The sequence below is a fragment of the Drosophila biarmipes genome, chromosome 2L (genome assembly GCF_025231255.1).
Source record: "Drosophila biarmipes strain raj3 chromosome 2L, RU_DBia_V1.1, whole genome shotgun sequence".
Taxonomy (NCBI): domain Eukaryota; kingdom Metazoa; phylum Arthropoda; class Insecta; order Diptera; family Drosophilidae; genus Drosophila; species Drosophila biarmipes.
This window is the reverse complement of record NC_066612.1, coordinates 3,271,336-3,298,874: the sequence shown is the minus strand read 5'-3', so window position 1 is coordinate 3,298,874 and position 27,539 is coordinate 3,271,336. Positions and strand designations below refer to the sequence as shown.

The 27,539-nt window shown below is 48.8% G+C and overlaps 4 protein-coding genes across 28 annotated transcripts in view; 3 read left to right on the top strand and 1 right to left on the bottom strand.

The window, feature by feature from the left end:
* Nucleotides 1-18,376, top strand: part of LOC108028949 (muscle-specific protein 300 kDa) — a 108,203-nt gene extending 89,827 nt beyond the window's left edge. For 17 of the 24 annotated variants that reach the window (XM_050885730.1, XM_050885735.1, XM_050885720.1 and 14 more), the window contains 9 exons: nt 7-7,155; nt 7,933-8,238; nt 10,493-10,750; nt 11,973-14,941; nt 15,542-15,580; nt 15,896-16,522; nt 17,213-17,354; nt 17,576-17,643; nt 17,846-18,376. In XM_050885730.1, the coding sequence (XP_050741687.1) occupies nt 7-7,155; nt 7,933-8,238; nt 10,493-10,750; nt 11,973-14,941; nt 15,542-15,580; nt 15,896-16,522; nt 17,213-17,354; nt 17,576-17,643; nt 17,846-18,086 (11,799 nt within the window). In that variant the 3' untranslated portion in view covers nt 18,087-18,376. The remainder of the gene's footprint in view (nt 1-6; nt 7,156-7,932; nt 8,239-10,492; nt 10,751-11,972; nt 14,942-15,541; nt 15,581-15,895; nt 16,523-17,212; nt 17,355-17,575; nt 17,644-17,845) is intronic. The other 7 variants (XM_050885732.1, XM_050885731.1, XM_050885728.1 and 4 more) reach the window with 3 other exon arrangements.
* Nucleotides 18,377-20,145: 1,769 nt separating this feature from the next.
* LOC108028954 (probable cytochrome P450 28d2) lies at nt 20,146-22,712 on the top strand. The gene is made up of 6 exons (XM_017100992.3): nt 20,146-20,374; nt 20,428-20,566; nt 20,620-20,727; nt 20,788-21,415; nt 21,475-21,744; nt 21,815-22,712. Exons 1-6 carry the CDS (start codon nt 20,181-20,183, stop codon nt 21,976-21,978), a joined length of 1,503 nt encoding a protein of 500 aa, XP_016956481.1. The 5' UTR covers nt 20,146-20,180; the 3' UTR covers nt 21,979-22,712.
* Nucleotides 22,713-22,947: 235 nt separating this feature from the next.
* Nucleotides 22,948-24,862, top strand: LOC108029064 (probable cytochrome P450 28d1). The gene is made up of 6 exons (XM_017101134.3): nt 22,948-23,178; nt 23,232-23,370; nt 23,431-23,538; nt 23,597-24,224; nt 24,289-24,558; nt 24,620-24,862. Exons 1-6 carry the CDS (start codon nt 22,985-22,987, stop codon nt 24,784-24,786), a joined length of 1,506 nt encoding a protein of 501 aa, XP_016956623.1. The 5' UTR covers nt 22,948-22,984; the 3' UTR covers nt 24,787-24,862.
* LOC108029063 (TBC1 domain family member 19) lies at nt 24,825-27,458 on the bottom strand. 2 transcript variants are annotated; one of them, XM_017101132.3, is made up of 7 exons: nt 27,042-27,458; nt 26,283-26,469; nt 26,135-26,228; nt 25,827-26,079; nt 25,299-25,768; nt 25,155-25,236; nt 24,825-25,101 (listed from the first exon to the last, which is right to left on the bottom strand). In XM_017101132.3, exons 1-7 carry the CDS (start codon nt 27,306-27,308, stop codon nt 24,928-24,930), a joined length of 1,527 nt encoding a protein of 508 aa, XP_016956621.1. In that variant the 5' UTR covers nt 27,309-27,458; the 3' UTR covers nt 24,825-24,927. The 2 variants fall into 2 exon arrangements, with proteins under 2 accessions (XP_016956621.1, XP_016956622.1); XM_017101133.3 differs by lacking the exon at nt 27,042-27,458 and adding an exon at nt 26,529-26,653.
* Nucleotides 27,459-27,539: the final 81 nt, after the last annotated feature.

Sequence of the window (27,539 nt, the reverse complement as noted above, 5' to 3'; positions counted from 1 at the left end):
ATCTAGAATGCTATGCATGGTCAGAAGAAGCGTCAGCAGGAGATTGACGAGTACCAGCAGCATCTGCTGGAACTGGAGCGATGGATCATCGAGGTTTCCGCGGAGCTGGCTTCCTTCGAAACCACCTCGGACAGCAGCACGGATGAGCAGGTGCTCAAGTCGCAGGTGGAGAGGAGCCAGCAGCTGCTGCGCACTCTCAAGGATCGCCAGCAGTCCATGGAGGATCTGGTGGATCAGACGCGGCACCTGCAATCCCAGCCCGATGTGGCTCCCTTGGCCGACACCCTGATGGAGCAGCTGCAGAGCATCATTACGATACTGCGGGAACAGGTCACAGTGGCCACCAAGCGCATCTTCACTATCGAGAAGCGCATCGTGGACTTGCGAAAGGCCAAGAGCGAGGAGGTGCAAAGGCAGCGTGTGCTGGCCGATTCCCTCATCAAGCCACCAACGGAAGTTCCAGCGGCGAGCCCAGAGCCACATGAATCCATCGAGTCCAACGAGAACACCATCGACTCCAGTTCCATGCCCGAGGAGGAGATCAAGCCAAGTGGTGTGTATGTGGAGACACAGACATCGCTTAGCCTGCAGCAGCCCCCGGTTCAGGTGGTTAGCACCACCACTGTGGAGGCGCAGACCAGCTTCAAGGAGCCCGCTGTGGAAACCGCTGAGGTAGCTCTGCAAACCCAAAAAGAGCGCCCGCCCACCGAAAACATCATGGTTACCCAGACAGTGCAGCAAGGCCAGGAGACCATCCAGATCGACACCACTCGCAATAAGGATGTGCCTGAAGTACCTGAAGATGTCCAGATTGAGGCTCGCTATCATCAGCGACCCCAGGGCGATGTGGACCGCGCCACCGAGCTGATCCTCAAGAACGTGCCTCAGGCGTTCGAAACCACTTTTGTGGAGCCAGATGAGACTACGACTGAAGTAATTGTGGGACCCGATGGCACCAAGCACATTGTGCTGAAGAAAGTCACCAGAACCCGCCAACAAATTGTGCAGCAGCAGCAGATCAGCTCAATTGAAACGATCAGCGATTCGGATGGCAACATTGAGGTGCACTCGACGGGACAGATCAACCTGGAGAATGTGCACACCACGGACACCAATGCCGATCCCGAGGAGGGCAGTGTCCACACCGTAATCACGCAGCAAATGCGTGGAGCAGTTGTGGATTCATCCCAACCCGAAGGTGTAATCCTGCAGGAATTCGAAACAGAACCCACCATTGAGACTTACGAGGAAGTGATTGCCCCAGGATCCCAGGCGCAAGTGATACCCATGCAGCCGTGCGATGTGCAGACCCAAGGAACCATCCGAGCCGTTGTGCAGCAGGTGACCCGCAAGGTGATCCGTAAGACGCGCAAGATCATAAAGCGCGTTGTAATCATTGACGGAAAGGAGCACATCACCGAGGAGGTGGTCGAGGAGCCAGAGGAGATCGAGATCACCGAGGAGGAGACAGCCCCGCATATCAACGTGAATATTCTGCGAACTGTTGACGGCAAAGTCGTAAGCGAGGAGGAGTTCCAGCGATTGATGCAGGAACCCGGCGTTGTCATCGAAGAAGTTGCCACGGATCTGTGCAAGCCAACAGCAGAACCGCAGCAACAGGTATTTGATATTGAGTCTAACCAAGTCACCACCACCACAAGAACAACCATAGCAACCACACAAGAACTACAGCAAGAACAAGAACAGCCAGAACAACAGACACCACAACCAACAACAACAGAAACGACTAAAGAAGCACCTGTAGAGTTGCCAGCACCTCAAGTAGATGTTGAACAACCCGTAGATGTTGCCACTACCAGTCCCGTTCATGTTCCAACAGCGGATGTAGCTGAACCCAAAGACTCCTCAGATCCAGTCAACCAAGCAATCGTAGACGTCGAACCAGTGGTTGAAGACATCAACGAGATTTGGCCACTGGAACATCACCTCAAACCTACCAACATAGCCTTCTCCCAGCACATCGAAGAATTGGCAGCACCCGCAACCACAACAGAGACTGAAGCCTCCATGCCAGTAGAGGAGATTTGGCCGACCAGTCCAGAAACCGGCAACTCATTGACCCTGGAGCACTACGAGTTCGAGCCACAATCCCCCCGTGAAGAGAGCACAAAATCTGATGAGGTAAAGCCCCAAGAGACTGAACCCGAATCTGCTGCTGAGATTAAGCCAGAGCCCATTACCACTGGAAGTATTACCATTACCAAGACTACAACCACCATTACAAGCTCTACGGAACTGCCAAAGGAAGGTATTACTCAGGATTTGACTGGGGAGGAACCACAACCTACTGAATCCAAGACCAAGAGTAACGTTCAGAGTTTCCTGGAAGCAGAAAAGACTCTGTCCGCAGCTCTTAAGGAGCAATCTTCAACACCGACTGAAACTTCAATTGTTGAAGTTGTTCAAACTCAACCCGAGGAAATTCTGGTTGAAGAAAGGACTGTAGAAGTTTCCACCATCAAGACTGAGGAACAACAACCAGAGCCTGTTCCATTGGAGGAGGTCGAGCCAATGCCTGTAGCATCTGCATCAGTAAAGCCCCAACAAAAACAAGAGGCAGTGACAGTAATGGACACTATTGAGAAGACTGAACAAAAGCCAGCAGAACCCTTCCTGGAAGAGCAACCAGCTCCTGGTCAAATCGATCTGCGTGCCGCTACTCAACTCTTCATCTCTGGAGAGGCAGCGGCTTCGACGGCTCCACAGAAGACTTTCCAAATCACCGCACCCTCCCTGGAGGACAATGGTGCCGGTGTGCTGAAGGTTGTCCTGGGCAAGGAAAGCACCACTGAGGAGGATACCACAGCTCCGACCACCGGCAAGGTTAGCATGACCATCATTGAGACTTCGGCTGCTCCCGTCGCTGACGCCAAGCGGCGTCGAAAGAGAAAGAAGAGAAGAGATACAAAGCACGAGGAGGAGCTAGAGCAAGAACCAGAACAAGAGACTGAGCCGGAGCCAGTGGAAGTGGCCGTTAAGGAGCCTGAGGGTGACTCAGAAGTGCCCTTATCTCCGAAGGACTCACCACGTGACACCGTGCGCCATGAGTCCATTGTTGAGATCAGTCCCGATAGCGATTTCTCCAGCATTGAGATTGATTCGAAGGTCAAGGTGGTGGAAGATGCAGTCGTGTCCTCGCCCTCAGAATCGCCAAGGGCTCCTCTGGTTGAACTGGTTATTCCCACTGAGGTTGTGGAGTTGGCATTGGTGGAGGATGAGGAGCAGCAGACAACACCGCGTGTTCCCTCGCCCACTGAAAAATCCGAAGTCGAGCAGGATATTAAGTCCGTGCAGACTTCTCCACAGCATCAACCAACACTAGATGAGACTGCAGTGCAGACGAGTCTGGAGGTCCAACCAGATAACCAGGAGAACGAATCGCAAACCCTGATTGTAGAGATTACGGAGACAGAGGCACAAACCACTCCCCGAAACGAGGACAAGCCAGAGGCAGTGGAGATAACCACCACCGAGATTCAAACCGATGTGAGTGGCCAGCCAGCGGAAACCGTAGAGATTTCCAGCCAAACCACCGTGACCACCACCATTGAGAAGGAACTCCAGACCACGCCGAAGGATTCGCCTCGTGCACCTGAGCCAGGCAGCAACGATGTGGTGGAATCTCTGGTCCAGGATTTGGTTAAGGACATGACTACCGATTTGCCTGTCCGAACCAGTGAACAATCCACCGTAACTGAAGTCACCACCACCACTGAGACCCATGTGCAGACAACCACTCCGGAGCCAACGGAGCACGTTGAATTTGTCAAACCGGAAACAGCTCATGAGGAGACCTCAACGGTGGAACTGGTGCAAGTTGCCGATGGTGAGATGCAAACATCGCCTCGTGGAGAACAGCAACCCATCTCCCTGGATGAAAACTCCTTGACCGCCACTTCGATATCCGTTTCGGAACCCTACGAACTGGAGGTCAAGACCACAGTGGCCATTCCCGCTGACTCCGACACATCTGTGGCTGAACCCACGGTCTATGAATACACACAGACCATGCAGCTGCCCAAGCAGGACAAGAAATCCAAGAAGGACAAGAAAAAGAAGCAGAAGAATGAGCCTAAAGTGGAGCAGCAGCTGCCAGAGGAGCCGCAGATCAGCGTGACGGTGGAGATTGCACCCGAGTTGCTCGCGGAATCAGGTATTGTGGTGTCCACCAACCAGCAAATTGAAGACGTGCCTCATGTGACACCTGTGGTGGAAACTCCCATTGAACCCGAAGAAGAGGGAACTCCCAAGGCCCAACGCGTGCAACTTCAAATCACTAAGACCACGGTCTATGACGAGTATCCGGATCTGCCAGTGCACATCACCGAGCAGAACAAGGTTCTCATTGCCTCTCAGCAGAGTAAGCGTTCTGGAGCAGGACCCACATCCTCGGCGGTGACCATCGAAGAGGTTGCCTCACCCACAGAGGAGCTAGTGGTGCCCATCACCCCGGGACCGGACAACCTCAGTGGCGAGCCCAAGAACATTTGGTTCAGTGCTACCACCAGCGTGGACAAGACACCCATTGAGCTCTCCCAGGCCTTGATTATGAGCGAGAGTTTGCAACACTATCCTGGAAAGGAGCAACTGAACCAGCAGCAGCAGCCCGTCCTGATCTCCACCAAGGAAGCCATTGGCGACCGCATCAAGCAGCTCAAGCAGGCATCGCCCCAACAAGCCACTCCCCTGAGCAATGTGCTCCATTTGGCCACTCTATCCGAACAGATTAAGGAACTGCCCACGGAGCAGCGCATCCTTGAGGTCAATGAGGGTCTCCAGGATCTGGACGCTGCCATCAAGAATGGTGACAAGACGGTGATACAAACCACTGTGATCACGGTGATCGAGAAGGTGTCCACTTGGCTGGAAACCATCGAGTACCGTGTGTACCTCATCCGGCAGAACTCCAATGAAGGTCCATCCGAGGAGAAGCTTGACAACTACAACCAACTCAACGAAGAGCTCAGCACCATCAAGAAGAATGTTGGCAAACTAGAGCGACAGCTGTCCAAGGCTGAGCCCGAGTTGTTGCAGTGCGTGGACAGCCTCAAGGAGCATGTGGAGGCCGTGGAGCAGGTCACGCAACAGAATCAGGTGCAGGACAGCAACGACCTGGACAAGTGGCACAGCTTTGAGGTGCTACTTTACAACGTGTCCTCCGTTCTGGCCCAACTCCAGCAGAGCTACGATCTTCTAATCAACCACGAATATCCGCTGTCCGCCAAGCTCGCCCAGCTGGATGAGCTGGAGCAGGAACATGAGGCGGCCCAGCAGCAGCTGGCGCAGCTTTGCCAAAATGCCCGCGCTTTTCAGCGTGATTTCCCCGGCAAAAAGATGCCGCAGGATGTGCACAATGCCTTCGAGACCAGCAAGAATATTGGCAACAACATCCAGGCAGAGCGGGAACGGGTTCTCCAACTGCAGTCCCTGGCGGAGGAGTACGAGCAGACCCTCAAGGAGTTCACCAAGATCACAGTGCTGGCCGACAAGTTGGTTGAGAGTCCCATAGTTTCCAGTTCCCTCGAGCAGCTGAACAACGAGGTGCAGAAGCAGAGAAAGTTCTTCGTGAACCTCAGCCACTGCCGCGCCATGTTGGAGTCCCTGGAGGAGAACATCGATAGTGAGACCCGCGAGAAGCACTCCGAGCTGCACAAGGAGCTCTATAACAGGGCCACCAGTCTGCTGGACAAGGCCTCCGAGAGGTCTTCCAAACTGGTGCAGGCTGCCTCCCGCTGGACTGTGCTGGAGAAGGGCATGCGAGATGAGCTCCAGTGGCTGCAGGTGGCTCAACAGAGAGTCCCCGATCTGTCAGCCGTTACATCCGCCGACTATGATCAGTACACCACACTCTATCAATCCCTGAGCAATGACATTTCGCATCACTATGTGAAGATGACGCAGCTGTCGGGAATAGCCAACAAGTTGCAGCTGCTGGTGCAGGCCCCCAATCTCGTGGAGGAAACCAATGAGGCTCTGATAGTGCTACTCAAGCTCCGTGAGGAGGTGGCCTTGTACCTGCATCGCCTGCTGGTCTTCAAGGAGATCTGGGTGCAGTACGAACAGCAAACGGATAAGCTGGAGGCCTTTGTGCGCGAAGCAGAGCAGGAACTGCGCCACATCCAGATTCCATCGCAGCCTACCCAGCAGCCCATCGAGCATATGCGTCAGTTCTGGGAGATCAAGGCCCGCTTCGAGCTGCACAACAACGTGCGAACCGATACTGGGCTGAGCTTCGAGAAATCCCTGCAGGTCATCCCACTGGCCGACGAGATGCTCCAGCGGCAGTTCCATGCCCAGCTGGAGGATCGCTGGCAGGCCGTGGCCCAGGCCATCGAGCTCATCCAGCACAACATTGTGGAGAGCCTGTCGTCGGAGGATGTGCCCGCGGATGAGAAACTTCAGATGGTGGAGCGCGAGCTGCAGGAGATCTACCTGACCATGACCAGCATGAAGGGAGTGATCAAGAACGAGGAGGAGCTCTGTCTGTACATCGAACGAGTCCAAGTGCTGCGCACCCGCGTGGGCTTCATTGGCAACGAACTGGGAAGGATTGGGCTGCAAGAGCCCGCCATTGAGCCGGAAAAAGTGGGTGAACTGTTCGCCCTCTCGCACAAGATCAGCACCCAGATAGCCGAGGAGCTGGAGGGTGCCTCTGTGCTGCGCGACCAACTGCAGGCCATCCAAGAGGGCATCAGCAACCAGCGCAAACACCAGGCCAAGATCTCGGTTATTCTGGATGAGTGTGAGGCTGCCGAGCGCCAGGGGGCCGATGTCCTCGAAAAAGCCGTGGCCGATTGCCAGGGCGCCGGCGAGGAGCTGGTGACCAGCTGGCAGGAGATCATGCGCATCCGCCAGATGCTTCATACTCTACCCATGCGCCTCAAGATGTCCGTTTCGCCTGTGAAGCTGGAGCGAGATATCTCCCAGCTGCAGGACGACCACGCCTTCCTCGAGAGCAAGTGCACCAACATCATGGGCATCCTGCGGAATCGCCTGGCCGTCTGGCTGCGCTACGAACGCCAACTGGAGCTGGTGCACGGATCCGTCCAGGAGACCGACTTCATGATGGAGCTCATCCGGGTGCACGGCCAAGTGGACTACGAGCGCCTGCGCAAGGCCACGGAGCGCTTGGAGGTAAGTTTTCAGGCCCCTATTTTATGGCTTTGTTTACGCGCGCGGCTAGGGTTCGGTTTGTATCTTAAAGGTTCATAATCTTGCTGCCCCTTTTATATCTCGCTACCTGCTGAGCGGAATTTTCGCGAGCTGCTTATCAGCATTGCTTTCCCTGCGGAAAATTGTCTACATAAACAGCAACATTTTCTTGAGAGCCCTTAGTCGTATTCAGAGATCTGAACCATTGACATCTTACGAAAATACAACAAAGAAATATATTAAAATTTAATTAATTAAAAATTAAACTAAAAAAAATTGAGTTTTCCAAAAAGCAATATAACGAACTTTAAGACCATTTATATTTTGTAACATTATTTTTGGAACCTCTTAAATCTACGAACTTTTATTAATTTCGTGAAATTTTCCAAAAACCCGTTTGAAAATTACATTTTTTTTAAAAGTTAAAATCTTTTATAGCCAGAAAATAGATTTAATATTTTTTCCTATGAATAATAATTAAAGACCGAACATTATTGACCAAGTAGAACGCTCTTCATGTATAATTCACCCGAGTTTTGTTAGCAGTGAGTGTGGAATAAAAAGCTATATCGCCATCGAACTTTCCCCAAGCTTTTTCGTAAGCTCCCGCCGTGTGTGGGGCTCTTTACGTAGCCAGTTCATCGTGCCCGCAGTTGACGTTAACTTCGAACCGAGCGCGTATCTCTCGTCGCGGTCGGAAAACCATATACCATATACTCTCGACTAATCCATCTTAATCCGGAAACTAACCCATCTCAGGGAGTCGCCGGCGACCTGCACAACCGCGAGCAACTGATCGACGAGCTAAAGGGTGCCGCCAAACCCCTGATCGAGAGCTGCGATGTCCAGATTGTGGAGCAGATCGAGTCCGCGGTCCAGGAGGCGGTAGTCGCGTGGAACGACACCAGCGACAATCTGCAGCAACTGCGAACCCGCTACCAAAGAGCCGTCGAGCTGTGGGACAAGTACCGCAACGCCTCAGCGGCCATCAAGAACTCCATTGACCAGCAAATGGACACGGTCAAGTCCCTGGAGCAGCCCCTGGATGCCCTGCAACATGCCAAGGTGAGTGCCTCCGGGTGCCTCCGAGTGCTTCCGTGACCCATCCGGCGAACGGGTCGTATGAGTGATGTTTATCGCGTGGGCGCGTCAGTGATGCCAACGACCTGTTCGCCAGGATGGGTTGAATATCGAGCAGGAAATGACAATAATTGAACAAACAGAGGGGACAGAAATGGGTCACTACTAGTTTCTTTTAAGTGCAAAGGAAACAAACGATTAATTTGATTTTTAAATGGTCTAGAACCTTTCAATCTTAAAGTCCTTCCCTAGGAACGGTAAATATTTAAAAACATAATTATTTTATGTATATTTTATTATAAACGTACATTTCCGGTGAGGTTTTTTAAATATTTGTAAAAAATATTCAATTTTCGAGTTAGGAATATCAGTTTCAGGAACTTAATGTCCCTTTGTGTCACTGATATCAAAAACATTTCAAGTAGAATTGTGTCATTATTAAAGTATGTACATTTCCGGTCAGGGTTTGAAATATTTCTAAAACAAATTCCATTTCCAAGATAAGGATATCAGAGGAAAGCTAATATTTTAGGAATTTTAATTTTTTTTTTCGAAATCCGTTTTTTTTAACTCTATGCCATATCATCACTGGTGGGCCACATTGGGTGGTCTTCTTTTATTTTGGCGGCAAACTAGGACAGAAATGCGACGCTTTAATTGCCCACTGGAGACGCGGGTGGGCAAGCCAGTAATTACATTGATTTTCTCCGTAGTACGCGCCCTATCAATTTTTTCGGGCGCGTCAATGTAATCGGCTCGTAATAGTTCCGCCGTACAAACACACCGTATATGAGCCAACCCGGCCCGTTGTGTTTGTGTCATAAATTATGCTTGGGTAAATAAAACAGACATCGTCGTACGATTTCTTTTCCTTTTGTCAGCATTTACTTAAAAAATTAACGCATACTCGGTTGGTCGGTTTGTGTTTATTGATCATTAGGGTCATTATATTGTCGGCCTATCCACGGTGGTGTAATTATATTTTCGGCCAGGCAGGCCAACTGTCATTTCACACAGGAGGCGAGTTTATCAACCCGATGTTGTGTTATGGTATTTTTGTATACATAGCAGCTCTATCAGCAGCAGCAGCACAGCAAAAAATCAGCGGGAACAGGTCCGCAAATGCCTTGAGCTCCGAGAGAAGATAAATGTTGGAACTCGAAACCATTTCTTAATACCCTATGCATGTTAAGATCTTCAATGCCACTGCTCTAAGCGCTTGTTTGCTATGTTTCGGCGTGATAAGCATGAAGCATCGGCAAATACTCGCCAGATGATATCATAGGGCGGCGGGCATGACGAAGCGCCGGCATTAGTGCTCAAAATTTGAGAATTTATTCGGCGGCAAGTAGAGTGACCTGTTTTCCCTCCCGAATTGAAATCGAAAGTGCGCCGGGCACTCGCACAGCCCTAATTACCATTTGCCGAGCAGGGAAATGCACTCGACAAGCGCAGCACGACAATTGATAAGGGTCTGAGGAGCGAAATGGAACGCAGCCCGGCCGGCTTGAGCTAAATACTTTCCGTCGTCGAGTTAAAAATATAAGCAAGTGACATTTTGCCAGCCATCCGAAATAATTGTGTTGTGGCCATCGGCTATCGGGGCTTTCTTCATTCAGAAAGAACTCTTAGATGGCAGGGAAACATTAGACATAATCATGCAAATGGAATTTTAAATGAAAATAATTGATATATCGCTTTTAGTGGAAGGGGTTCTAAGGTAATCTATGAAAGAATGCATAGAATCTAGCTTAAAAATACATTATAACATCATTTGCATGGGTTTTCATCAGAGAAGGAGGGAAAACTTTAGAAATAATCATGCAAATGTAATTTAAATGAATGCAATTGCTGCTATTGGAAGGGTAATCTATAAAAGAATGCTTACGAACTTTATTGGGGTTTTTTAGGAATAATTATACATAAAACAATTTTGTTACGAAATGCATTGTAGAAATTAGTAAAGGCACAAAATGACCTCATGGGCTAGTCTTAAAACGGAATGACATTGGCAATAAAATTAAAGTCTTCAAGAATGAATAAAAGCCCACGTATTTGGCGTTAGAATATTTTCGGCATATTCTATAATTATTATAGTCAAACTGGTAACTTGTTTTGGCAAGAAGTTTCTGCCTAGGGAGGGCTACCTGCCTCTCTGTTAATTGAGTGGCTGTGATCATCTAGACCCTGGGCCTCATTAGCTAACTCGCTCTCCGTCTCCACATTCCCATTCACACAGGTATGCCAAGACAACCTGACGACCCAGAATGACAGAATCTCGGAACTGCGCGACATTGTGGCCAAGATCGCCGCCGATGTGGGCCTGGATGCCTCGGCCCTGATGCAGGGCGAACTGGACGCACTGGGTCAGAGATTGGCGGAGTGCAAGGATGCCATCACCACGCTGGCCAACGTGGCCGAAACGCAGGACAAGGAGCGCAAGGAACTGGACAAGGAGGTGACCCTGGCCAAGGAGTACTTCAACAATGTGCAGCAGGTGAGCCAAACAATTAATAAAATTATGGAGCCACCCTGGGCACAGCCCGGGGGAACCACCCATCCTAACCAGCTATCGATTATAGCTTCGTTTAGATGGTTATTTTGCATATGCTAGCTCGCCTTTGGCGTGTGGATATTCCCACACTAACGAGCAGCCGGCAAGTGCTATTGTTGTCGTTGTTGGTGCTTTTGTTAATCCAATACGAAGGACATGCTATTTTAAGTGGGTTAAAAGTTGAAAAAGTTTTTGTGTGCCCCGGGCCCTGGGTCCTGGTGGCGGCCCACTCACCGTGGTGTGGTCCTCGTCATTATTGATTGATAAGAGGCGTCAATGTGCTTTTTGGCATTACAGGGGTTGACTGGCTGTCCAGCGAAATACTTATAAAATCGTAATTGACACTTGTCCTGCAGGAAGGGTGCTGAATATTTTATGGCCATAAGGATGTATAATTGAGGGACTGCATGTCCTTTGTTTCTAAACTTATTGGCGTTTTGTTAGGAAATATATGAGGAAGTAATCATTTTAAAGTAGCTTGGGGGTACCTAAACTTGGGATATGGTAACCTGTTATCAAGGAACATAAAAGATATACTTCTTTGATGACTAAACTATTCTTGGACAAGTTGCTTAAACTATGAAAAGTTTATATATAGCTGGCCATTAAAATCAAAGCCGCCATAAAAGCAACGGAAGTTTGTTTGATTTACGATCATAAAACTGTTCGGGGTGTTTACGATCGACTTCATTGATAAGACCCATACAAATGCCGCCAATAACTTACCTTACCAAATTGGGCATTTATTGGTGGGGTTTTCCAGCCACCTTGCCCCACTGTGGACTCATTTGCATGGCACATGCCAACCAGTTTGGACTGCCCTCCTCCCCCACTCCCACTCCCGATCCCAAACCAAGCCCAACTCCAACCACTTCCCCTGCCCCTCATCGACACCTCAGACAATTGAAGTTGGCCACTGGGAGCGCGTGTCGTTGGCATGAGGTCATTGCCAGTTGGCGGAAAGAGTTGCAATCCGCCACACGCCGCTTGCCATTGTTGTGGAAGCCATGGAGTGGACAGACAGACAGACGACGACGACGACGAATCGTAACCGGAGACAGCCGAGCAGCCATATTAGGGTCAGGCCAATTAGCGATGCCAAAAGAATACACAACAAACTGACCAGTGGAAAACATTTATTAACTGTGATTTCTTCTCCTCGCAGGACCTTTCCCGAGAGGCGCCACAGAATCCCAAAGAAAGCGAGGAGCAGCTGGCCGCCCTGCGAGCCCACCTCCAAACGCTGGCCAGAACGGAAGAGCAACTGCGTCAGCTGAAGGAGCGCCATCAGAACAACGAGGTGGCACCTTCCGCAGCCGGAGCCGTCGATGATGATGGCGTCCTGGAGGTGCTGGCCCTGTGGCAGAAGATATTCCAGGACACCTTCCAGGAATACCACCGCCTGTCCACGCGACTCGCCCGCAGCCAGAACAGCTCCGAGGCCCTGCGACTGTGGAGGCAGTACCTCCAGCACGTCCAGTCCTTCCTCTCCTGCGCCATTCCCGAAGACTACAGCAGCCTGAGGGAGCAGCAGCAGTTGTGCGCCATCCATCAGAACCTGCTCATCTCGCAGCAGAGCGTGCTCTCGGAAACGCCACTGGAGTCGGAGCTGTCGGAGCAGTACAAGGCCCTGACCAACCTGCACAATGAGACTCTCTCGAGGATCATGCAGCGAAACGGCGAGCTGGAGCGGCGGGTGAGTGGCTGGAATGCCTATCGCCAGAAGCTGGCTGCCCTCTTGGACTGGCTGCGCCAGCGGGAGGCGGAGCGCAATGCCCTCCAGTTGCGATACATTCACCTGAAGCGAGTGCCGCATCTGAAGCACCGACTGGATGCCATGATCCAGCAGCTCGACCAGGGAGAACAGCAGAGCAAGGCCTTGCAGGAGCAGCAGCAGGAGCTGGCCCGGCACTGTGATGACGCCCTGGCCACCGCCATGCGCATGGAGCAGGCCAGCATTGGCCAGCGGATCAACAACCTGCGTGCCGCCCTCAAGACCTGGCAAGGATTCCTGCAGCGCGTCACCCAGTTATCGGAGACCTACGAACAGCGAGTGCACCAGTTGCAGCAGGAGTTCGAAGCAGCTCAGAAGCTGCTGGATGCCAATCCAAATGAATCCCTGCCCACTCAGCCCGCTGCTATTGAACAACTCTTGGGAGCCCTGCGCTCGCAGAGGGTGCAGCTGGGTGCCCAAGTGCCCGCCCTGGAGAGCCTCACGGTGACGCAGGAGGAGCTCAAGGAGTGCATCAGTCCGCACGACATGAAGACCATTCGCCAACGGAACTGGCTGCTCTGGCAGCAGCACGCCGATCTGGACTACCAGCTGGCCAACCTGATCAACTCGATCGAGGAGCGCCTCTCCCTGCTGTCCAACTACCAGATCCGCTACGACCGCATCTCCCAGTGGCTACAGCGCTTGGAGCAGCGTGTGGAAAAGGATGCGGACGTCTCTGCCATGGCCAATCCCGAACAGGCGGCAAAGCAGCTGGAGCAGCAAATCAACTCCGAGCTGCAGCTGAGGGACAAGGAACGGGAGTGGCTACTGTCCACCAGCAGAGAACTGCTCACCCTCTACTCCGAGCCAGAAGTAAGATCGCAGGTGCAGCAGCAGAGCGACGCCCTCATCGATCGCTGGCAGCGTCTCAAGTACCTGTGCAAGCAGAAGGCCACTAAGATTGGTGAGCTCAAGATGACCCTCCTCCGCCTGGAGGAGCGAATCGCCCTGATCCGCGCCTGGCTCTTCGAGGTGGAGTCCCAACTGGACAAGCCGCTGAACTTCGAGAGCTACACCCCGAACGTGATCGAGGCCAAGCTGAAGGAGCACGAGCAGATCCAGCGCTCCATCGAGCACCACAGCAGCAATGTGGGTGAGGTTCTCAATCTGGTGGAGATGCTGCTCAACGACGCCGACAGCTGGCGCACGCAGGTGAACACCTCCGGCCTGGCTGCCTCGGCCCAGAATCTGGAGCAGCGCTGGAAGAATGTGTGCAGTCAGTCAGCGGAGCGCAAGGCCCGCATCCTGACCATTTGGAATCTGCTCCAGCAGCTCATCAAACTCACTGCGGAGCACAAGAACTGGCTGGGCAAGCAGGAAAGCCAAATCGCAGGCTATGAAAGGGATCAAAAGAGCCACAGCAAGCATAAACTGGAGGAAAGGCAGAAGGAGCTCCGTGCCAAGCTGGACGAGCTGGAAAGCCAGTCGGTGAACCTGCGCCAGCTGGAGCAGATCTACGCCAAGCTGACCATGAGTGCCGGCGTCGAGCCGGAGAACATCCAGAAGCTGACGTTGCCCACCAAGGTGATGGTCAGCATGTGGCGCCAGCTGACGCCACGCTGCCATGCCCTGCTGGACGCCATCGACAAGGATGCCAAGCTCATGCGGGAGTTCAACAATGCCCAACTGGAGGCCACAAACTCCCTGAATGCCATTCAAAAGGCCCTGGAACAACTGCCCAGTGTGGAGGATCAGCAGACCTCCAAGGCGGAGCCAAAGGCGGTGCTCCAGCGACTGGAGAGCCTGGAGAAGAAGCTGCAGGACGCCCAGCAACATGTCCAGCAGGCGGATAACCTGGCCCAGGAGGCCAAGACCAGGACCAAGCAGCAGCCACAGCTGAAACAGCTGCTGGAACTGGTGTCCGCCTATACCACCCTCTGGCAAACGGTGCAGACCCGCATAGTGACCCTCAAGACCAGTTGGCTGACCCGGGCAGCCCAGGCAGCCGCCGCCGCTGTCCCAGTTACCGAAGCAGCCAACGCCGCCGTCCAGGTCAACACCCTGTCCCAGCGAAAACTCCGCCAGGCCCAGCAGATGCAGCGGGAAACCTCCATCACCGCCAAGGATGCCTACATCATGGAGCTGCAGACGGCCATCGCCGAGTGCCAGAACAATCTGGACGAGCTGCAGCGCACGGTGGTGGACAAGACCCGCAAGCCGGGTCCCCAGAAGATCGCCAAGCTGCTGGGCAACGCCCAGTCCTCCACGGAGCTGGTCAAGCATCTCAGCCAGCTGCTGCTCACCGAGTGCCAGGCGGACAACCAGGCCGCCCAGGTGGACACCGTGGCAGAGCTCACGTTGCGCTTCGATACCCTGCAGTCGCAGTGGAAGGCGCGACAGCAGCACGATCAAAATGCAAGGTAGGTTGGGCTATTTACATAGTATTTATATCTGCTTTGGGATATTTTTAATGAACACCTTGCTGAACCAAGAAAACACCTTCGGTCATTTTAAAACATTTTTTATATTTAATAGTTTGGTTTATGTATTTTATATTATTTAAAAACTAAACCTTTAATATCACCCCAAAATTCAATATTTTTCTGATCGACTTATGGAGTCAAAGTGGCATATAATAGAATTTCCCTTCCAACTTGTGTCTCAAAAGCTCGTATATCAATTACCAAAAGACGAACGGCATCCTATATAATGGACCATATTATAATAGATGGCTTGTGTTCGTATACACCTAATTAAAATACAATCTTATGATAGATGATGGTTGATTCTTACACCTTTTGGTTTGGCAAGCTCTGTGGTATGTTCGGTTCACCGAACAGAATTTTCCCTTGGTGTTTGGGTCTGTTTATTGACTAACAAATTGTTTTATTGCTTTCCATCTCGCTGTTGCCTACTTCTCTCTATGTCAAAATACGCACACGCATAATCACACCCAATCAAACCAAAAACTCACCCATGCTTAACTCGAACCTGCGCATTCACGACGACAAACTCACCAGGTGCCACCTACCTGCATCCTACAAGTACAACTGCATACAGTAAGTGTATCTACCTGTTGGTGGGCCGTATCCCAGCCTCCTGCTGTCCCAACCGATCCTGTGTTCTGTGTGGGGTTTTCCACTAGACAAAAGCTGGCAGCGAACCGCAAATGGCAGCCAGGCTCCAGGGTGGAGGACAGCAAGGGGCTGGGAACTATGTGCCTAAAGGCCAAGAATGCCCAAAGTCCGACCAATGAACTTTGGGCGAGGCAAGCTTAAGCTAACAAAAAAATAATAATCATAAACATATCTTATATATTTTTAATTTATCCTAATTGGTTACTAATTTGTTACCTTATTCTCCACCCATTCTAGCGAGGTCGGCCGGCTAACGTGTCCGCTCTGCACACAGCGAAACTGGCAGCAGATCGACAACGATCTGTGGCGCCTGGAGCAGTGGCTGCAGTTCGCCGAGAGCACCCAGAAGGCCCAGTCTGCTCCGCCCTCGAACATCGAGCTGCTGGAGGACGTCACCCAGGATCATCGCGAGTTCCTCCTGGATCTGGAGAGTCACAAGTCGATCATTTCCTCCCTCAACGTGGTCGGTGACCACTTGGCCACCCACACCCTGGACACCGAGAAGGCCAGGCAACTGCGCTCACGCCTGGAGGCGGACAACGAGCGCTGGAACAATGTGTGCATCAATGCCACCAAATGGCAGGGTCTCCTCCAGACCGCCCTGATGGGCAACAGTGAGTTCCACCAGACCATCGACGAGCTGGTCAACTGGCTGCAGAGCACGGAGCAGAACATCAAGGCTTCCGAGCCCGTCGATCTCACCGAGGAGCGCTCCGTGCTGGAGGCCAAGTTCAAGAAGTTCAAGGATCTGCGAGCCGAACTGGAAAGATGCGAGCCCCGGGTGGTGAGCCTGCAGGATGCCGCCGATCAGCTTCTCCGCTCCGTCGAGGGCTCCGAGGAGCAGTCCCAGCACACCTACGAGAGGTAAGGTGTCCAGGTGGCCAGTTCCGAGGGCGGAACGAAACGATTCGTGGGTGCCGCTTCAGCGTAGAGCAGAAACAGGGATTCTACAAGGGGAAGGATTAAAGTTAGTTGGGCGGAAAATCAACTATGCATTCTATCTAGTTTTAGTTACCTTATTGATCTTAGTTTTGAAAATCTTTAGTTGGAGCCCGTAGTTACTTTTAATATATCCCAAATTTTGTAGACACCTTTTAGTACTACTTTTCAACCATTCACCTAAGTGCTATTCCTTCATAAAAATTTTAAATTATTATGGCTTTTATTGCTTGCCTTCCTTAACATTTGAAATATCCCCCACATTTTGCACTTTCCCCCACAATACTTTCGGAAACTTTCCCCCAAAGATTATATTCCCCACCCCTTCGAAATTATACTAAACCTATCCTTAAAGATAGCTGAGCCTTTTGGAACTTCCCCGAAACTAAACTTTCTTGGGTTTTATCTAGTAGATCGTATCTCAGCTTTACCTACTCAACTATACCAAATCGATCACTTGTTTTTGCCTCTACACATATTTTGTGTTGCCGTTTTCGTTGCGTATATTATTTTGTGTTGTATTTTTTGGTACTCAAAATTCTTTCGTCCGCCCATTCTAACCCTTCATCCAATCTTGAAGACCAAGGGCCTATGCAAATGTTTTAAATGCTCCAGAACCCTTTCCAGATTGACCGATCTCCGCCTGCGTCTCCAATCCCTGCGTCGCCTATCCGGCATCTACATCGTCAAGCTGGGCGCCGTCCTGGGTTACGAATGCGATAATCTTGGCGTGCCACTGCACATGTTGTCGAGTGAGGTGAGTCCAAGACCTTCTAATAATCCCATACCCTGGTTTCCAGTTAAAAAATGGATTTGTCCTGAAAAATATGATTTTATTTGTTGATTTGTGAGCGCACCAGAAGTAAGTGAAACCAATTGGCAGTCGAACGAGAAAATATTAAAAATAAACCTGAAACCTTTTTATTTCTTTTATTTATAATTTATTTATTTTCTTTCTTTTTCTTTGTGGCAATCTAGCTTTTGGATAATACTACATTATCAACCTCTTCTATGCAGGCCGCCGCACCAAACACAGAAAACGCAAAGTAAATATCTATAGAAATTGATTTTAAGTTTTGTTACACCCATGCAACGTAGTTAGTTTGCCTTTGTTTTAAGCAACTTAAGCACTTTATAGTGGTAAAACAAGGAGCACGTGTAGTGTATCCCCCAGTAGATGCATGATTTGTGTAGATACTGAAGTGCTATTTGATATATGAACTAATGGATTTCTTTTCCAACCCATAGCCACACCGATGGCGATGCTGTCGATGGCGATGTCATCAATACCACGGTGCTGGCGCGCGGTGCTCGGTTCCTAGGCCGCGTTGCACGTGCCTCCCTGCCCATTCAGGCGCTCATGCTGCTGCTTTTAGGTGTGGCCACTCTGGTGCCCCACGGTGAGGACTACACCTGCATGTTCTCCAACACCTTTGCGCGCAGCCTGGAGCCCATGCTGTCCTATCCCCACGGACCGCCGCCCACGTAAGGCTGTCGAGTTGCCTTGGATTAGTGCAATGGAGCAATGAACAAGAACACAAAACCAAAAACCCCCAAACCCTAACCATAAAACTGTTGAAATCAGTCCCCAAGAGATACGAAACGATGCCTTTTGTAAGCTAAATTCCTGTAAGAAAATTCAAAAAAAAGTTTGCCTTGTGTAATGAAGTGGAAGAGTTGCAAATTTGCGTAGTTTATCACATTTTGTAATTGTATGTAATTTTGTAGAGATTCCATAGCTAGAGGCATTAATAAAACAACCAATTTGTACATAACCTGCTGAACAGACTCGACAAGCCGAACACTTGAAACACGTGAAAGAAAGAGAATGAACTAACTATTCAAGCTAACGAAAAGTAACGAAAAAGAAAAATTTTGTAAAACGATATATACATTATACATATATATTTGCACAGCAAACAATTTATATATTCATATAATCCCGAGACATATGATCCCAGAAATCTATAGAGAACCCAAAACATTTTGTATATAAAAAAACTAAGCTAAAACGAAAATCAAAATACGCACACGAAAATTTTACTCATCAACGCACGGTTTCCCACAAGAGAGATCCATGACAGCCAGGAGTTGCGATTGCGATCCTGCAGATTTCGTGGAACATTTCTGCAGAATGGAAGCACAAGTCCTGGCTGCCATGGATGGGCTAGAGGAGGCGACGAATCCCAAGACAAATCATGACCCACATAGACCAATCGCCTGGAGAACTACTGGGTGGCCAGTGCATCTTGTTCCCTGCTCGTCCTTCTCCCAAATTCAGGGCGATGCAGTGCATCAGATGCATTGGCCACCTCTTAGACTCTGGCCCCCAAAGTCCCCTTGCCAAAGGATAACCCCGCCCAAGGCCAAGTTCTCTCCCACGGCCGAGGGTTGGAAGGGAGATCCTGCAGTGCGCCAGCCACAGGACACTGTGTTCTCCCCCGATCCTTGAACTCCAGCCCGGCAATGGGGGCTAGACATTTCAAAGCATTCCTGAAACTCATTTCCAAATTACCCATAGACATTGACCATCCCGGCCTGCTCTCACCCGAGAAATGGGAGTGGGGAACGTGCGTGCCACGAGCATTGAACAAAACGAAGCAAGTGTCCTATGCCGGTGCTAAACCAACCAACAAATTTTCTATGTAAAGAAAAATGTAAAATGCGTATACAAAAATGAAATTGAATTCATAAAACAAAAGATTAACTCTTTGAAAAAAAATCGTAAAATTGCAATTTGCAAATAGACAAGCGACGCAAGTCCATCCAGTAATAAATTACCTATTTTGTTGTTAATATTTTTTGATATACCTAATTCTACTCGCCTTATACTTACCCAACTTGTTTATTACAACTATTTTTTATTATTTAAAGCTTGAGCAATTATTGAGAAAATACATACATTTATTTATTAGTCCTATGCGATCTATTACGTATTAAATTAAGTTTGATTTAAATGTTAAATTTGTGTACTTTGCTGCTTCTATCTGGTTATAAAATATGAGCCGTTATCGAGTTAATATAATTTATGTAGCATTTTAAGATTTCCTTTCTTGTGAACAACTGTACCTTTATATGCATTATGATTATTAAAGAAAAAAACAATAAAAACAAGGTGTCTTTTAGGGGAAGGAGGTGGTTTGAAGGAGGTACAGGGCCATCGAATAAAAAGTGGCCAAAATCAGATAACGACTATGACTATAAATGATTTATGATACCGATTTAATGTGAGAAAGCTTTATGGAAAAGAATTGAAGATACAAACTTGTGTTTGAATCGTCTTCGAACATGGTTCGATGGCAACATGTTGCTAGTGCACAACATTTCAGTTTCTTGAACTTTCAACTATTTCAGCCTTTATTATAAATACTTCCATTACAGCCAAAATTAAAGGATTTAATTTCCATTACATTTTCTATACAATTTTTAATTACATTTAGTTTGCGGCCATTTCAAGCTGTTAAAATAGTTCATACTGGGCATACTACTACTACTTATCAATTTATTTCAATTCACGTTCAATTAACGCCGAAAGTCGGTTCAGTTCAGTTGCCTTCCGTCTGCCCCATAGATCGGTTGTGCCATGTGCCCGATCTGCTGTGCGTTGCTCTTTATAACAGGCTTTCTGGCCCTGGTCTACGTGTTCCTCACCTGGAATTTCAACTATTGGAGGAAGCGAGGCATCCAGACAGCCCCCTCCTGGCCCTTCGTGGGCAGTTTTCCCAGCATTTTCACTAAGAATCGGAACGTCGCCTACGATATCGACGACATCTATCAGTACGTGGGATAAAATAAAGTGTTTGCGGTTATACATTTTGTTTACCTCGCAGGCAGTATAAAGATACGGAAAAAGTAGTGGGTGTGTTCACCACACGGCGTCCCCAGCTGCTGGTTATGTGCCCGGATTATATAAGCAAGATCTACGCCGGCGATTTCCGTAGCTTCCATGACAATGAAAGGGGGAATTCCGTAAGTGGAAACAGATTGGCGCAGAACTTTAATGAATTAAAGTTCCACAATAGGTGGACAAAAGTGTGGACAAGATTCTGGGCAACAATCCATTCGTGCTGAAAGGCGAGGAATGGAAGGAGAGGAGGGCGGAGATCACGCCGGGACTAACACCCAATCGAGTGAGATTGCATAATTCTTTGGTTCCAAAAAAAACCTGATTAAATTACCCCTATGCAAAGATAAAGGCCGTCTACCCAGTGTCGCAGAGTGTGTGCAAAAGCTTTGTGGACTACATCAGGCGGCAGCAAAGGATGGCCTCCTCTCAGGGATTGGATGCAATGGAACTGTCCCTTTGCTTCACCACCGAAGTGGTTTCTGACAGTGTCCTGGGAATCTCTGCGCAGAGTTTCACCGACCACCCAACACCGCTGGTGGGGATGATCCAGCGGGTGTTCAACTCATCCTTCAGCTTCATCCTCTACAGCGTGTTGGTCAACATCTGGCCACCGATCCGCAGGTTCTACAGCGTGCCCTTCTTCACCAAGGAGGCAGAGGACTTCTTCTTCGATATCATGAGGCGGTGCATCAAGTTGAGGCAGGAGAAGCCGGAACAGCAGCGAGACGACTTCCTCAACTACATGCTACAGTTGCAGGAGAAGAAGGGTCTGGATGCGGCCGAACTCACTGCCCATACGATGACCTTCCTCACAGATGGATTCGAGACCACGGCCCTGGTCCTATCGCACACCCTACTGATGCTGGGACGCCATCCCGAGGAGCAGCAAAAGGTGCGTGAGGAGATTGGCACTGGGGATCTGACCTTCGAGCAGCTGACCGAACTGCCCTACCTAGAAGCCTGCATTCATGGTTAGATACTCCCGGTGAAAATTATGTCTTATGGATAACCACATATTATATGTTTGCAGAAACTTTGCGCTTGTTTTCACCACAAGTGGCTGCTCGAAAGCTGGTGACCGAACCCTACGACTTTGAGAACAAGAATGGAGTTACTCTGCGACTGAATCCGGGGGATGTGGTCATCATCCCGGTGAAAGCAGTGCACCACGATCACCAGTACTATGAGAATGCACAGGCATTCAAGCCAGAGCGATTCCTTGAGATTAACGGGGGTGTGAAGAGGTACCGGGATCAGGGGGTCTACCTTCCCTTTGGCAATGGACCGCGCATCTGCCCAGGTTGGTCACGCTGTACCCATATGAAAAGAGAACTAATAACGTCTTTATAAAATCCATCTCTCCTTCTCAGGCATTCGGTTTGCCTTGACCCAACTCAAGGCCGTTTTGGTGGAAATAGTACGAAACTTCGAAATCAAAGTTAATCCAAAGACCCGTTCGGATGATCGGCTACATGATACCTTTTTTATGGCCACTTTGAAAGGTGGAATTTATCTGGACTTTAAGGACCGATAATAATTCGTTTTAAGTTCTGTAATTGTTCTAACTAACATTGCTGATTGCTGACAAAAAATTTCCATTAAGCACCTTGTTGTTAAAGTGCACTATAAAATAAAATTACTATCATTTTTCAGGGTACTTTAGAAGCTTAAGTTATTGCCGAGGCATGGTCAATTTTTGATAGGTGGTTGATAGTGTTATGGAGCCCGTGAAGTATCGCAACATTTCCTGAAATAGCAGTATATGCTGGTAGTTTTTCAAAATGATATCAGTGCATTTTATAAGCTGATAAGTTTGTATATACTTTTTATTTTCAGGATACGCATGGTTATCACATGTCACAGACCGTTTATCTCCATAATTACATACTTTCCAAACAATCTTATATAACCATTTACTCTACAAGTAATGAGTACTCGTTATCAACGCAACTATATGGTTTCAATTGCACTCTTATCGCGATTAATTTGTACTTAGCGACCTAGAAATTTACATTTGTTGGCCCTTGATTTTAATAATTCATGTAATTAGCATGTTGGTGAAGTGACTTTCTTGTAGTGTCACAATGTTTCATGAAATTATATCATCTTTTCATAGCTTTAAATTATTTTCCTATCACAACTAAAGCTGATAAGTTAGAAATAAACTCATCCCGCAACATAATAAATATATCTCTATATTGATATAAACATTATAAAAAGAAATGTATGTAAATGAATAATTAAAAGCGAGTCTATAATCACTAAAAACCTCTTTATCTTCTTTAATCTGTACCTGGTGACCTAGAAATACACATTTGATGTTCCTTGATCTTGATAACGCAATCAGTTCTTATCGCAGTGTCAGAACCATAGCTATTTATGGGAATCAAAAGTCTGGTGGTGTCGCCAATTTAATGTTTGCTGGGTCCATCTGGCTCCCATTGGGCACCCACTTGACTGATATCAAGTTCAATTTAAACGACTGAGGTTGCCCAATTGAGCTCAGTCTGATTTCATCCGCTTTCGCGAGCGGTTGTGCCATGTGTCCCATTTCTACGGCTCTGTTCGTGATCGCGGCCCTTCTGGCCTTGATCTATGTCTTCCTGACCTGGAACTTTAACTACTGGAAGAAGCGCGGCATCCCCTCCGCCAAGTCATGGCCCTTTGTGGGCAGCTTTCCCAGCGTTTTCACCCAGAAGCGGAACATGGTCTACGACATAGACGAGATCTACGAGTGAGTTTATACTAGATAGTACACCAACTTTTTACTGATTGCTCTTCGGTCAGGCAGTACAAAAACACCGATAGCATCGTGGGGGTGTTTCAGACGAGGATACCACAACTCTTGGTTACAAGTCCGGAGTATGTGCACAAGATTCTAGTTACTGACTTTCGAAGCTTTCATGACAATGAGATGGCTAAGTATGTAAGTGGTTATGGAAAGTGTAGTATCTTAAGAGCGTACTCTATATGATATTCCCATTAGACAAACAAAAAGGTGGACAAGATACTGGCCAACAATCCTTTCGTTTTGACGGGTGAGTCCTGGAAGGAAAGACGTACTGAGGTCACACCCGGACTTTCGGCCAATCGAGTAAGTCTAGCCTTATTTCCTATAAGTACAACCACTTATTGGTCCGTTTTAACCTAAGGTCAAAGCTGCCTACGCAGTCACCCAGCGCGTTTGCAAAAAGTTTGTGGAATACCTGAAGAAGCAACAAAAGATGGCCTCCTCGGATGGTCTGAATACCAAGGAAATGTGTTTGCACTACACCACCGAAGTGGTTTCCGACTGTGTGCTGGGTGTTTCCGCCCAGAGTTTCACAGATAATCCCCTTCCTCTGGTGGGAATGATCAAGAGGGTCTTTGAGCAGTCCTTTGGCTTCATTTTCTACACTGTGGTGGCCAATCTATGGCCGCCAATCCGGAACTTCTACAGCGTTGGCCTATTCGCCAAGGATGTGGAGGAGTTCTTCTACGACATCATGAGGAAGTGCATCCAAGTGAGGCGGGAGAATCCGGGACAGCAGCGCGACGACTTCCTCAACTACATGCTGCAGTTGCAGGAGAAGAAGGGTCTGGACGCTGTGGAGTTGACTTCGCATACCATGACTTTCCTTACGGACGGATTTGAGACCACTGCTCAGGTTCTCACCCATGCACTTCTCCTGCTGGGACGTAATCCTGAGGAGCAGAGGAAGTTGAGGGAGGAAGTCGGCACTGCCGAGCTGACCTTTGAACAGCTGAGCGAACTGCCCTACATCGAGGCCTGCATTCATGGTGAGTTGGGAGCTCAGGAGCTCATAATCCATAAACTTACTAAGGAGGCTATTTGAAATTCCAGAAACCCTACGACTTTTCTCTCCTCTGCTGGCTGCCCGCAAGGTGGTCACTGAGCCCTATGAGTTTTTAAACAAAAATGGAGTTAGCGTCAAGGTTTATCCCGGCGATGTGGTCATCATTCCGGCCAATGCCCTGCACTACGATTCCCAGTACTACGAAGATCCCCAGTCCTTCAAGCCCCAGCGGTTCCTGGATGTCAATGGTGGTTCTAAGAAGTACAGGGATCAGGGTGTATACCTCGGTTTTGGTGATGGACCTCGTATTTGTCCAGGTGGGTTAGGATGACCTAGACAAAGATATAGTATCAATCCAAAAACAATTCTTTATTTCAGGCATGCGTTTTGCCCAAACCCAAATAAAGGCCGCTCTGGTGGAAATTTTGCGGAACTTTGACATCAAGGTTAATCCCAAAACCCGCAAGGATAATCAGTTTGATGACACCTACTTTATGGCTGCTTTGAAAGGAGGCGTTTGGCTGGAATTTGTGGAGCGCAAATAAATACATATGTATCTCCTTTTATCTTTATACAAACCCTAAACATTTTTATGAAATATTTATTTTACAATTCCAATAACTTTATTTTTTCAACACTTGTAATACATAAATTTTGTAACTAGCTGAGGAGTGAGGACCACACTTTCAGTCCCGACTAAGGGCCAGTTGGACTAGGGGCAGCACCTTGATGGAGGACAGATCCGCCAGGATGGCTTCGATGCTGTCCAAGGAGGCCACCTGCATGATGCTCTCCTTTCTGAAACTCAGGATGATGATGGCGAAAAGGGGAAGAATCTCCAAGCTATCAAAGCCAAGAATCTGCAAAGGGAAGACAGGGATAGATAGGGCTTAGATAACAAAGGTTTACCCACCAGATCCCAGAGAACCAAAAGTTGGTCGGGAGGTAAGTGTCCAGAGAAGGCGCGCATGAGCCATTTGAAGACGACTCTTAGCCTGTGAAGATATATTAGATATATGAGGTTGGATATCCAGAAGATGCCCCAATCCCAACTCACGGCTGAATCTGCAGCTCCCGGAAATGAGACCACAACTGCGGCTCGTAGGTCTGCAGCAGCTTCTCGAACAGCAGGCACAGACTGACAATGCCCTGGGGATGCGTATTGATCGTGGTCAGGCGATGGCAGTAGCGGATGTAGAAGGCTCGAAAGGTGTAGTACAGGTTCACCGGCGAGTCGTACAGGTAGCAGAAGGGGGCGGCGAACATGCAGATGCCGTGGAAGGGCACCACGCCCGAGGGCGGGCCCTCGTACGTCTTGCCCTTCACCGGGAACGCCTCGTACTCCACGCAGCCGCCGATGTCCGTGTCCCTGGAGAAGCAAAGCAGCACCTGGTAGAGCACGTCCTCGAACACAAAGTACTGGTCGTCGTTGGAGGCCGTCAGCTGGATGTCCTTGAAGACCAGCTTGTCCACGATGTGGTCGGTGGTCCAGACAGCGTTGCGCAGCTTCTGCCAGTAGTCAATGTCCTAAGTGAAAAAATACCTCTATAGGTCTGTCAGTCAGAAGGATAGGTGATTCTATTACATAGTCGTGCAACTTGCTGTCCAGCACGGAGGCCCATAGAGCCCCTCTATAGGGAGCCGGGGTGCAGCCCTTCTTCAGGAACTGCTGGCACATGGGTGCGTGCCTCCCCTCCAGAATCCTCTGACACTGAACCGTGAGATCGGGCACTCCCAAATAGCTATCACTTCGCAGGAGATCCGCATAATGGGCTCGCAGTTCAAACAAATTCTTCACGGGCAAAGCTATATGAGAGAACTCCCACTGGGGGATTTGGCTGTTGGGGAAAGTAATGTATTTTAATATTGCAAAGGGTCTTAAACAATGCTCACTCTGTATTTTCGGTGGTTTTGGCGGGTCCTTTTAGCGAAAGAAGCACCTCTAGAAGATCCTTTGGTGCATAAACTGGTCTATAATTGGCCAGATCTGTAAATTTTAAGATAGTGAATTGCTGGATTTTAAATAACAAAAGTAGCCCACCCATATTGTAGTTGCTCAGTTCATTCCACTTGGCCATGAAGTCCTCCCGATCGGCACTGATCCTGGGCTGCCCATGCAGTGGAACCTTCAGCTCTGTGCACATGGCATTCAAACTCTTTCTAACCCTTCGATCCCAAAGAACTCCGGCCCTCTTCAAATAGCCCAGGGGATCACTAACGGTGGGTTTCTGTGAGATGGATAGGGGCAGCATAATTGAAGTACAACATAAAGGTTAAATTTCATTACTAAAGTCCAAAAAGTTAAGGAGCTTGTTGAATGCTCCATGGTTTTGCCACTCTGGGATGACTCGGATTGAACTAACATAATATTTCTCTTATATATTATAAACTTAAGACCTTAAAAACAAAACTTAATTTTTTTCTAGAAGTAAGACTGATGAAATGATAGAAATAGAAAAGACTAAGGTTTTCTTGGTTGAAAGATGATAAAGTTCATTTTAGATAATTGCGTTGGTTCTCTTTTTTTTAAATATAAATTGGTTTTAACATTTCGAGATTAAAATCTGATTACAAATGAAGAAGAAAAAGGTCCTTAGGTAAAAGGGAAATATTTTTCGAAAATTATAACTCGGTGACCTTAAGAATTTAGAATGATAGAAATAGAAAAGAGAAGTTGCAAAAGGTATTTTCAAAATGTAATGATTTTTAAGATGAGTAATTTATAATAAACCACCTCGTTTGCTAGCGAAACCTCTTTCGAAAACAATCCCTAATTTATTAAATCTAAAGTGGTACCCACCGCCTGTTTGTTGGCGAGGGACTTGTCGTCGGGCCTGGCCAACCGACTCCTGACCAAGTTGTAGACAATGTTCCGGATCTCCGTCTCCAGGCCGGCGCTCTTGATGGCGTCCTCCAGGGTGTTGCGCATGTCGTGGGTGTCCACGCTGGGGTTGCAGACCAGCTTCTGCAGCTCCTTGTAGATGGGCTCGTAGCTCTTGGTGTTCTTGATGGCCGCGATGACCTTGGCGGTCATGTGGTGGATGCTGGCGTCCTGCAGCTCCTCCATGGCGATCCTCCTGCGACCGTCCTGCGTAGCTCTGCACTGCTAACCAACCAACAACTTACTGTTTACACCGTTCTGATTCTGATTAGCCCCGAGTTGGGCGCTCCCAGCACAGTCGTTTGACTTTTTATCGATCAAACTCCGTCGCCTGTTTTGATTTGGAGTCTGTCGTCGCTTCTTGGCGACGGAATGCAAACACTTGTTTGCCTGCTAGTTTCACGTTAGTTTCGTTTC